This window comes from Macrosteles quadrilineatus, unplaced genomic scaffold (assembly GCF_028750875.1).
Source record: "Macrosteles quadrilineatus isolate MER2022 unplaced genomic scaffold, UCM_ALF_1.0 Scaffold_7__1_contigs__length_78375512, whole genome shotgun sequence".
Taxonomy (NCBI): domain Eukaryota; kingdom Metazoa; phylum Arthropoda; class Insecta; order Hemiptera; family Cicadellidae; genus Macrosteles; species Macrosteles quadrilineatus.
This window is the reverse complement of record NW_026542600.1, coordinates 2,241,221-2,253,391: the sequence shown is the minus strand read 5'-3', so window position 1 is coordinate 2,253,391 and position 12,171 is coordinate 2,241,221. Positions and strand designations below refer to the sequence as shown.

At 41.1% G+C, this 12,171-nt stretch overlaps 1 protein-coding gene across 5 annotated transcripts in view; it reads left to right on the top strand.

The window, feature by feature from the left end:
• Nucleotides 1–12,171, top strand: part of LOC128997887 (deubiquitinating protein VCPIP1-like) — a 105,756-nt gene that overhangs the window by 18,198 nt on the left and 75,387 nt on the right. For all 5 annotated transcript variants that reach the window (XM_054423668.1, XM_054423669.1, XM_054423670.1 and 2 more), the window contains exons 5-6: nt 3,276–3,407; nt 5,254–5,361. In XM_054423668.1, coding sequence (XP_054279643.1) covers nt 3,276–3,407; nt 5,254–5,361 — 240 coding nt within the window. The remainder of the gene's footprint in view (nt 1–3,275; nt 3,408–5,253; nt 5,362–12,171) is intronic.

The following is a 12,171-nucleotide window of genomic DNA, read 5'->3' as shown; positions in this document are numbered from 1 at the left end:
CAGGAAGTTTAGCAGAGTGGCGCAAATTAATTATATTCCAGGGTGGCCAATTGAATATAATTATATGGTGTGAATTTAGATCCACTTCCTTTAGCTTGCGGATCAGAGCCAAGAGGGTCGCCAAGTTGACCAGTGAACGAGGGGAGTCAAATAAGAATGACTCAGTGAATTACGGTTCAGCAATTTATTACTTTTTAAATAAAATAACCCTTTTCACATACGCTATAAGTAACTGTTATTAGTACCCAATAAATAATAGATAGACTGGTACATTACTGAATACAGCAGGGGTGGGCTGGGCCATGTTTAGATTTAGCTGTACAAATTTGACTCCCGTCTGCAAAATCATTACACAAGCTTAAATTAAAATAAAATAAAATTACAAGAGACCTGTTGGAAAAAGTATAACTTAAAAGGTATAAAACATTGATTTGGATTGCTTATAAAGTGTTCAATACAAAAAAACATTCATTGAGTTAAGTTACTTTAAATTGAATAAAAATTACATTTGACCAGAACCTAATATTAAAATTATATAGTTCTCATTATTAAATTTATATAGCTTTCAAAACACTTCTGATGTTTTACTATTCAAGTTACAAGAAATTACAAACTCAAACAGGCTAACTGACCACACGTGGCAAACGAAATTTAACAGTAAATAAAGACTTGTACAAATTGGTTAATTATGTTTTTCAATTAAATTATAGCACCTGAAAAAGCGTTTAACACATGAATATAATAATCCTTAAACTAAATAAATGTAACACTTACATTATCACAGGAGCCTTGCAAACCTGTAGCCAGCACCCCTACTAGTACATGATATGATTTTAAACCCAACGGACAGATAAGCATTGCTGACCTCGGCCACCGCAGGTGGCGCTAAGGGCGGGAAATTCAAATTGAATCAAAATAGGCTTTAAAATTTCTTAACACACTACGTACTGGCATAATACATAGAGACTTAAAACTTTGCATGCATAATTTTTGATATTTGGCGAGTATGTACATTAAACCAAAGCTCTATCAATTAGTAATATTTTTATATGAAAGATTATTTTTTATTATTTTTTTTAAATGACATAAACATTTATATTTTTGAAATGGTTGAAAATATTGCTTTTGTCCATGTTTTTCTTAAAAAGGTGGTTTAGCTTAAAGATATCAATGTGGTTAATAGGTGTACAAAATATCAGTATGGTAGGTTCAGTGGATTTCCTGCTATATGTACCTGGACTTAAAGGGAATCCCCTTTGAAAACAATTGTGCAGGAAAAGGTACCCTCTCCCCTTGTATTACTACAATCGGTTTACATAATATTGTAAATTTACAATCGGTTTACACAATATTGTAAATAATCTCTGCAATAGCGGTTAAATTGTGAACCCTCCCGCTGTCATGGTGAAATCAATAATGTCTTTCCCAGTCACTGCGATGTTTTAAACATTTTTGGTGTAGTCGCGGAAAAAGGTGTGAACAATTACCTCCAACATAAATGACACAACCTGAGCTTAAGACTATGTTTGGCCCAAACCCAAACCAACTGTTGGCTTGACCTGTTCAGAACTGCAGACTTCTAGTAAAGGGAACTTGCTCAGTTTCGGGTTTTCATCATTATATAATGTTGCCTAAAGAAATTGTCGTTCATCTGCGGATTGAGTTTCTCTCAACAAGTCAATTTGTTCATTTAGGTTTCAATAATAGATTCAATAAGATTTATTGCAGCCATTAAACATAACATTTTGTAATAGGCATTGTTACAATAGTACTTAAAAATAGATCATACATCAATTTTATAAATTTCAATATATACAATACCCTATTTAGAATCTAAACATGATATGTTACTATTTAAAAATTCTTCCTGTGTGTAGAATGCTTTTGATTTTAAAAACTCAGTAATTTTTCTTTTAAATTGGTTTAAAGGTAGTTCACAAAAACAAGAGTGTAGCTTGTTGAAGAAAATATGTTGGATGTAAAAATGGCTATTTAAAGTTTTTGAAAGTCTGATTTGAGGTGTGACTAGGTTGTTTTTGTGCCTCGTGTTGTATGGATGAGAATAGCTAGAAAATTTTAAGGGGTTGTTTTTTATATGAATTAAATTACAAAGAATGTACATAGATGGCAGTGTAAGCAAATTTAAATTGGAAAAGTGATCCCTACAGGATTCATGATCTTGCAATCCTAGCATGGCTCTAAGAGCTTTCTTTTGCCAAACAAATGCTTTCTGAGCTAAATGTGAACCACCCCAGGGACGCAAACCATAAAGCAGCTGTGTGCTACATAACACAGTCTCAAGTTCATTCTATTGTACACTTAAAACGAATACGAAATTAGATTAAGTTCTGTATTTATATTCATTCTTGACAATCCTTTGTCCGTATTGAATGAAGAGAATGAGTGTAGAATGGAAGATAGCTCTAGACTGTCATCAGTTCTTTAACAAGAATCATTCCAATGATGAAAGTTAACAGAGTTCCAGTTTTTAATCATCCATCTCAGTTTAGTAGGTAGTGCTCCGTAAACTAAGTCTAGGCTACCTACTGCACAGTAGATGGTTTTACAAATACACAGGTATTTGTGAAACCATAAAATAACTTTTTTCTGTGTAGAAGTAGCAGTTAGAGAATATTATGTATTGACATAAATTACTTTTTGCCACACTACACTGTTTTAATAGACTTTCCGGATGCATGAAATTAGTCCGGAAAACAGCGTTTGGTGCCTGCTCAATCAAATGTGGTTTTATAACGTGCTTACTGTACTGTAATGAACTTTTACCGGACACTAGATTATAATTGGCAGTAAGTTGACGAATCAATTAACAAAAACATAACCTCAGCTCTTAGAAGTCATGAGAGTAGTGAGTGATGACGTCGTCACTGTACGCGATTCACATTATTGTGATATCACATACGAAATGAAATTCACAAATGACAATATATAGGATTTAATTCAACACCAAAATGAGCCTGTGTTCTTTACAAATCCAAATAACAAACTTAATTTATTTACATTATTTATGAAACAATTAAAACACTTAAAAATAGCTTATGAAAACAAAACAGACTTTAAGCAATAAGTAAAATCCAGTCTCTGAGCAAAAGTGCTTTTTAAATATATATTGAAGTTTTAACCAATGACTTACAAGCCATATAACGACAGTGATTGTTAAATTGCCTGGAACTCGTCTCTTAGGTTACTTATAATTCCTGTGTTCCCTAGCTAAATGATCTTCTCTCAAGTGACTATAAAGTTTTGATGTGTTTCAGCTGTATTCTTACCAAGGTTGTTTCCACCAGGAAGGTGTTGTAACAAAGCAGGCAGGCTAAACCCTCCGCTTTGTATAGCCTGGAGCAGCTCAGCCCGCAATCATTATGTTCCTCTAGTACAAGTAAAAGAACGTAAGTGAATAACGGTTCTCTCATTTGCCAGATAGATCTAGCTATGACTATCTAGCAGATAGATCAGATAGGTAGCTAGAGCTAGAAATACCTTGTTACGAAATCCTCAGACAAACAAGTGTTCATTTTATTAGCTGTAAAAAAAATATTGAAAACGTATAAAATTCCAACCTGAATTGTTATTATTTGGTAAGATTGTTTTTCCAGTATCAGATGTAAATGTTTTAATCAACTGTTTGTTGTTTGTTGTTGATTGAAAACTCATTTTGTTTCCAGGTTGCTTATGTAAGACTAAGACTTTTAAGACTTTAAGGGCGGGTTTCTGATTCAGGTATTAGCGCTAGTCTTAGACTAAAGCTCGTTTTAGTACTGGACTAAGAAAAATATCTTTCTGATTCGAGTACTTATAAGTCAGCGACTAATCTTAGTCAAGAACTAGTTTTTAAGTCTGAACTAAAGAAATTATGCTTTAGTCCACGGATTAAAACATGCTAGATTTTAATCCTGCACAGGGGTAGGATTAATTTTAGTCGTCCACTTTTTTTGTGTGTTAAAATTGAAGGTGATTATGGAATACATTGATTATCATGATTTTTACCGTTTTCGTGGGCCGCGAATTCGTCGTGAGCGGGAAAACAATCCATTTGATGACTTAAGTGAGGATGAATTCAAGGATAGGTATATATTTTCAAAAAACTCTGTGAGATAATAAAATAGTTTAAGAGAATAAAATAAAATAAAATAAAATAAAATACTAAATAGAGTTGTAAATAGTTTAGGGTTTTATCTTGTGCAGACATGATCCAGAGACCTTTTTCTCCTAAAGGTTGTAATATTTCATTTCATACATTCATAATTTAGTATTGAGTTTCTTAAAATATGTTTATTTTGTTCATACACCACTTTATAATTTCCTTGTCTTAAATCACTCATCAGAAAGTAATCCAGATCTATAATTATAGGGCTGACCTAGTATACATTTAAATTATTTATACAATTAACTTATTTAAAAGAAATAGGATGAAACACCAGTCCTACCTTTAAAATTTTATGATACAACTAGTTTACAGCAATAATAAAATATATTACAATGATAAATGAATTAAAAGAGAAATAACCTCAAAACCAAGGTTTGAGGTTTGACTGAGATCGTTGTTTGTTTAGTTTACTATTTCAGAGCAGTGTGCACATCAAACTGACAGTGTTGCCAGCACGGCGGCACAAATTACCCTACATTTCCCTTGAAAATCATGAGCTCTTTTAATCCATGACTAAACTAAGTACCCGCGTTAAATTAGTCCGTGTATCCTTAATCCTTGACTCAGAAAGTGAATTTTTAGTACATGACTAATTTTAATCCATGACTAGCCTAGTTCTGGACTTATAAATCCCTGATTCAGAAACCCGCCCTAAGTATTTTATAACATAATACCAAGTTTTTTGTGCAACTTTTTTAAAATTTTGCAGAAACTTCACACAGTGCTTAATACTGGAATCATCATTATTGGTAGGCTACAAGATTTGATATAAAACACTAGCACAGCTTAAACACATTTTTTTATATATTCATAAAACATATAAACTCTGCATGAGTAGGTAAAGTCAATTTCATACATGAATAAATATAACTATCATTTAGAAATGTTTTACAAAAAATTATAGTTGTTCAATAATAATTTACTACAACAAGGAACAAAACTCCGTAGCATGCTATGCTGTAGTGTAATATATAAAATTTGCAAAATGCTATCCTGTAAAATCCTAAAAATCTAGGCCCTTTTGCTCTATGTCACACTCTTAAAATAAACTATCTGTGTGTTTATCAATATTTACAAAATGTTTACAGGGCCACTACCACAATTCCCCAAATCTTTACTGCCGAAAGTGTGGGGACTTCCCCAGTCTGATCTGGAGAAGTATTTACAGTTCAATAAAAACGACTGCGTCGTCATTGGTGAGTCAAAAGAACTAAGTTAGTCAGGGTGTCTAGTAGTCGGGAAAGTCGGGAATTAGTATTCAATTTCAAAATGGTCTTGAAAAGTCAGGATTTAGTCTTAAATTTGATTTCAGTCGGGAATTTTTATGATTTTGCCGCGATCGTCGTCTTCCACGTAACCGCGAAAGCCAATGATGATTGTCCTCACAGCCTCGGGAAATGTTCACGATTTTGCCGCGATAGTGGACGACGACGATGACGTTTTCGAAACCACGGGAGACAACGACGACCTTTCCGTGACCGCGGGAGATGACGATGACGTTTCCGTGACCGCGGGAGACGACGATGATGTCTACACGGCCGCGGGAGACGACGATGATGTCTACACGGCCGCGGGAAATGTTCATGATTTTGTCGCGATCGCGGACGACAACGATGACATTTCCGTGACCGCGGGAGATGACGATGAAGTTTCCGTGACCGTGGGAGATGACGATGATATCTGCTCGGCTGCGGAAAATGTTCATGATTTTGTCACGATCGCGGACGACGACGATTCAATTCAATTCAATTCAAAACTACTTTATTCGTTTCTTGTACATAATACATTGAATAGTGTCAACAGTTCAAGTAGGCCTAATAGTTATTAAATACATTTCTAACATAATAAAATAAAAACAAAATTTCACAAACTTAAATTTTTTTAAATAACAAAAAAATACATATATTGAATTTTATTTTGACCTCAAAGACTATTCAACTCTTCAAAAGAAAAAATAGCCTTGCTGATGAGAAATCTTTTTAATTTATTTTTAAATATTGTTTTGGAAGTCTCTGATTTAATTTCGATTGGGAGATTATTATAAAATTTTGATCCCGCATACATAATTTTACAAGCTTGTCATTCCACAAATTTTTTTTATTATTTTTGTTATTATAGGCTCTGTAGGTTTTGGGCATGATTTCTTCTATTTTTTGTAACCCGCTTCCGGGTGTGTTTCGTTAATTTGTTGGGTCGGAGCGTTACGCGTCCCTGATAACCTAGCCGAGCTGGGTTACTCCGGGGGTCAATTTTGGTCGGGTTTCCCGCTTTTGTCTCCTAAAGTCGTTTTCCTGGCTCAGGCGGGAATGTTTTGCCTCTTGGCTTTATTCGTGCCTCATCATCGCCAGGAAACGAGTGAATAAAAGAGGGAGGGCGAGATTTTGTTTCGAAGTTATAGCTTCGTGCGCGACGCTGTTCACAGCCTCGTCGGTGGAGTATTAATTCTTTATTTAATTTATTACCCGACGTCCATGCGCCACGGACCGAGCAGAATTAGTTTAGATGTGTCTTTCTTATTTAAAATAATACAATGCATTTCGGGCGAGTGGACTAGTTTAAAGCCCCGTGAGAGAGTAGGAATATGAAAAGGTGCAAACGAACATACAGAGTAGGGTGGAGAAGGATCGTTAACAGGAAGAGTAAGATACGAGAACGAGACACACACACACACAGACAGTTTGAGCACACAAAGACTTATTTAAAATAGATTAAGCCTAACTAAAACCTAACTTATTCCCAGATTTTCCGGGATAGCTTAGGTCTAACTAATACTAACTTATTTCCGGTGTGCCCGAAGTAATTAAACCTAACCTATAAATAACTTATTTCAGGGTTTTCCGGAATAGATTAAATCTATTTAATAGCTAACTTATTTCCGGGTTTTCCGGAATAGGTTAAAGCTAACTTATAACGAACTTATTTCCGGTGTGCCCGAAGTAATAGCGAAAGAAGAAAGAAAAGTTTGTGGCAAGCACATTCATAGTCATAAAGTGACAGAGTAGAAGACTTATAGCTAAGAGCTTAAGTGCTAATTAAATCTAACTTATTTCCGGTGTGCCCGAAGTAATAGAGAAAGAAGAAAAGCTACTTAGCAAACTACAGCTAACCAAAGCAGTTAGCTGCACACACACAACACATACAACACACAGATCGGAGATCACTCAATTAGCAACAGTCCAGGAATCAAGGAAATGGTGAAGAATGGAAATAGAAGTTGGGGCTTAGCTGTCTAATGTCACGGCTAATTAAAATTCCCAAAGCCAATCAGTTTTCCCAAAGCATCTTAGTTAAGCATTGATAGTCTAAGGTTAAGCAAAGGTTAAGCGTTATGCTAAGATTTGAAGCAATGTCGATGGTTAGTGTGTTAGTAGTGGAATCGTATCGTAAGGTAGAATATTTAAATGCATTGTTCAACACATCAATAATTAGTAGAAGGCTAAAACAACTACCTAAAACATTAACAGTTAATAGCGGCTAAGCAACGACATAGAACATAACTATTGTGCACTTTTTTTTTTTTTTTTTTTTTTTTTTAGGGTGAGGAGGGAAAATGCTTTTACGCACACAGGTAGCCAGCCTGTAGTGTGAGACTCCTGAGTTTATCACAGACTACTCACTAAAAAACCCCCTCTACTCTGTTGGACACAGACCTGGAATTGTTTGTCACATTACTTCAAGTCAGGCCAACATGTGACCTAAGCCCACAGGGCTCGCACCGTTTCTGGCATTATTTATTTTTTGACCTACACCGCATCCCGGTCGAGGTCAAGCTTCTTGGCGCGGAGAACACCCTGGATGTAAAGTGACACACAGGTCCAATTGTCCTCACCCTCCATCATCATCGGTATGACCGTGTCCACCGACAGCAGTCCTACGAACTGTTGAGCCTCTAGGCGGGGCCTTTCCCAATGCTGGCAGTGGAAGAAAGTGTGTTCCACGTCATCGGGAATGCCTGGGCAGTATATGCAATCGGGTGACACGGCTTTGCCCATCCTGAACAAGTACGACCGGAAAAAGCCGTGACCCGTCAGAAATTGGGTGAGGTAGAAGTTCACCTCTCCGCACCGCCGATTAACCCAAGGTTGGACCTGTTGTATCAGTCGCCTGGTCCAGAGCCCCCTTGTCTCCTGTTCCCAGCTCTCCTGCCACAGCTGGAAGGTCCGGGTGCGTTCCTCAATACTTGCCTGGTCCTCCCCACGGCGCTGATAAATTGCCTTCCTCTCCGCCGCCAAAAGTTTGACGGGGATGACTCCAGCAACCACCAGGACGGCGGGTTCGGACACTGTTCGATAGGCAGATGCTACCCTTAGTGCTGCCTGACGCTGCACTCGGGCGAGCCGCATCCTATATACCTCCTTATTGAGAGCGTCTGCCCAGACCTCCGCACCGTACAGGAGCACTGACTGGACCGCAGACATCAACAGCCTTCTGCGGCTGGACCGTGGACCTCCGACATTGGCCATTAACCGACTAAGGGAAGAAACCATTTTAGCGGCCTTGTCCGCCGTACGGGTGATCTGGTCTCGCCAGCTGAGCTTGCTGTCCACCATGACCCCAAGGTACTTTGCGGCACGAGTGGTTTGGACTTCAACGTTCCCCACCATCAAAGGCACGATGGTGTCAATCCTCTTTTTAGTCAGAATGACAATCTCAGTTTTGCTCAGAGCGAGCGAGAGACCATGTTCTGCCATCCATGCGTTAATGGTTCGCATGACTCGATTTAGTTTCAGCTGGGCAAGCTCAATGCTACGTGCAGCTATTAAAGCCGCAACGTCATCTGCATACCCAACTAGGACGGTTTCCTCAGGCATCTCGGATCTCAAGAGGCTGTCGTAGGCGACGTTCCAGAGGTCCGGGCCCAGTATGGATCCTTGAGCAGCACCAGAAGTTACATCCATCGTCCTGGAGCCTTCTGTAGTGTCGTAAATGATGAGGCGGTACCGGAGGTAGTCCTCTATCATGCGCATGAGGTATGCCGGGACGTGGAAAGTGTTCTCCAGTGCGTCGAGCATATCGCACCACCTCGCGGAATTAAATGCGTTTCGCACATCAAGTGTTACAAGCAGCACAACCCGACGAGAATAGTTGTTAAACTCCTCAGCTCTCATTACGGCTCGCTTTACCTCCTCAATAGCGTCAACCGTTGACCGTCCCTTCCTGAAACCGTACTGACGAGGGGATAGATTCCCTGCAGCAACCACGGCTGAATTCAGTCGGGAACGGATCAACTTTTCCAAGACTTTCCCAGCAGTGTCCAACATACAGAGAGGTCTGTAAGAGGAGGGTAGGTCTGGGTTTCCTTTTCCCTTCCCCACGAGCACAAGCCTAGCTGTTTTCCAGCAGAAGGGAAACTTCCCCTCGGCCAGACAGGCATTGTACGTGCTCAAAAGGATTTGTGGGTTTATTGAAAAGACTTTCTTCAGGGCCTCACCAGGTACCCCATCCGGTCCAGGAGCCTTGTTGTTCTTCAGGGACAGAACGGCCGCCTCCAACTCCTCGAGACTGAAAAGCGGTACGTCGTCCACCCTTCCGAACTCCCGCAATGGACGCAGTGTGTGAGTCGGGAAAAGGGACTTTACGATCCTCTCCATAGAGGCCCCGTCCATAACGGAAGGTGGAGAGCGGGTGCCAAGCTTCTTGGTTACTATCTTGTAACCAAGGCCCCACGGATCGGAATCGACATCGTCCCTTAATTTCTCCCAGCAACTGCGTTTGCTCCGGTTAATGGCCCGGCGAAGAGACTTCCTTGCCACCTTGTAAGCGTCAGACTTAAGACGTCTATCTTCAGGTTCTCTAGCCCTGGTAGCAAGACGTCTGGCTCTCAATGCTGCCCGTCGTAGTTCTGCGATCTCGGTTGTCCACCAGTACACAGGTCGCTTATCGCACCGGGATATCCTGCGAGGCATTGACTCTTCGCAGGCCGAGACTATCAGCCTCATCAATGATGTAACTGATGTCTCTGCGTGAGCCACGCCGGATGCAGCAGGTACCACTGGCTCTCCCCGTAGTATGACTTCGGTGAATTTGGCCACGTCCAGCTTTTTGGTGTTCCACCGAACGGGCACCTGCCGAGACACGGTAGCTTGTCTCTGATGACTATCCATGACATCAAAAATGATGTACTGGTGGTCACTGGCCGTATAATCCTCTAGGACTCTCCAGGCTCGTATCCTCGGCAAGAGGGACTCAGATGCAAGCGTGATGTCTGGGATCGTTCCCCTCATTCCGGGACGCTGGAAAGTTGGCGTGTTGCCCTCGTTTATGACAACAAGTCCAGCCCTGGCAGCAAAGTCCAGGATGTACTTCCCCCGGGAATTAGTGAGAGTCATTCCCCACTCGACAGCCCTAGCATTGAAATCCCCCGCCACGACAACGTGCCCGGCGGTATCGCGCACGCTCTCTTCCAGGCGGTCTATCTTTCCACGAAAGTCACGGATAGCCTCGTTGGGGGTGAGGTATACACTAAAGTAAGTGACATCCCCGCACCGGACCCAAACGAATCCTCGGCCCTTCGCGTGACTCCTTACCTGCACTTTAGCTGTATTACGAACCCAGAACGCAGCAGTACCAAGTGTATCGGGAAACCAAAGAGATGGGTCCCTGTCCCGGTACTGGTACTGTTCGCTGACCAAGAGCGCGTCAACACCGTGTTCGAGGGCAAGCTGACTGAGAAGCGCGTCAGCCGTCCTGGATCGATCTACATTGCACTGGAGGATCCTTATCTTCGTGGTTGGGCTTTCGCTTGTTGTAGTGCGCCTTTAAATGCACTGCACTGCCCAGACCCAGCTATATGTTTAGCGTTTTTATCATTGAGGCCTTTCTCCTTACAGAGGAAACAGGTCTCAACTTTACAGTCCCTACGAGTGTGACCCACCTCCCCGCATCGAAGGCAGTTCTTGCCTCGGTCGGGCCCTTCGCAGTTTCGGGAGGAATGGCCGAAATCAAGGCATTTAAAACACCTCGTTACTTCCACCCTCCGTCTCAACCTGCAATTAACCCATCCAACCCTCAAATGCTGGAGTGCCAAAACCTTACTGGCGTTTGCGTCTGCCATTTCGGCGACCGCCATCCGCTGTTGACTCCGGTTTGGTTTCGTGAGCCACACCCTCAGACTAGCCGTTTGTCCGGCAAGCTCGGGGACAGCTTTTTTTAGGGCATCAATGACGTCATCCTCCGTTGACACACAATCCATATCCCGAACCTCGACGGACGTCTTGGGTTCGAGAGCACGAACGGTGCCCTGACCTTCCACAGCTGCCTTTAGTTCGGCAGCAAAGGCGGCTTTATCTTTAGACTTACCCAGTTCGAGGAGGACGTCCCCGTCCCGGGTTTGTCTAATCGACCGTACAACCGTGTCGGTTTGCTCTGGCTTAGCCTTGGCCTTGATAACACCCAAGACTTCGGCGAATGATCTTCCCTCCAAAGGCTTGACCAAAATTGCCTCAGTCCTGGGCTTTTTGGGCCGCGACTTTTTAGCGAGTGCCGAGCCAGGCACAGCTTGGGCCACGCCGGTCGATTGCACTGTTGTGCACTGGTTCTAGTATAAATAACAATGAATAGCTACAATGGTTAGTACAGTTCTGAAGTATGTACAAACAAATGAAAGCGTGTTAGTTAGTAAAGAGCCAACAATGTATTAAAATCACTCTAATAAATCAACTATTTACTCTTACTCCCATAAATCAAATATCTCACAGCTGAATTGCTGCTACAGTAATTTGATAATATTTAATATAAAAAATAATTCGATTAATTTACTTGGCCTACGTGACAAAATGTAGTCTAGGAATATCTACAAGTTTCCTGTTGGGACAGGCTTGTGGAGATGGTGCCAATGCGATGACGAAAAACCGTCTCGTATATCTTCGGGGAGGTTCGGGAGCCGAGGGTGAGTTCGTTAGCCAATAGGAGAGCTCGAATCATAGGGGTTAGGTGTAGCAGGTAAGCGTTGAGCAGGCACAAGGCCGGTCAGTTGAGGTATACCACCGTAGATGAATGGACGTATT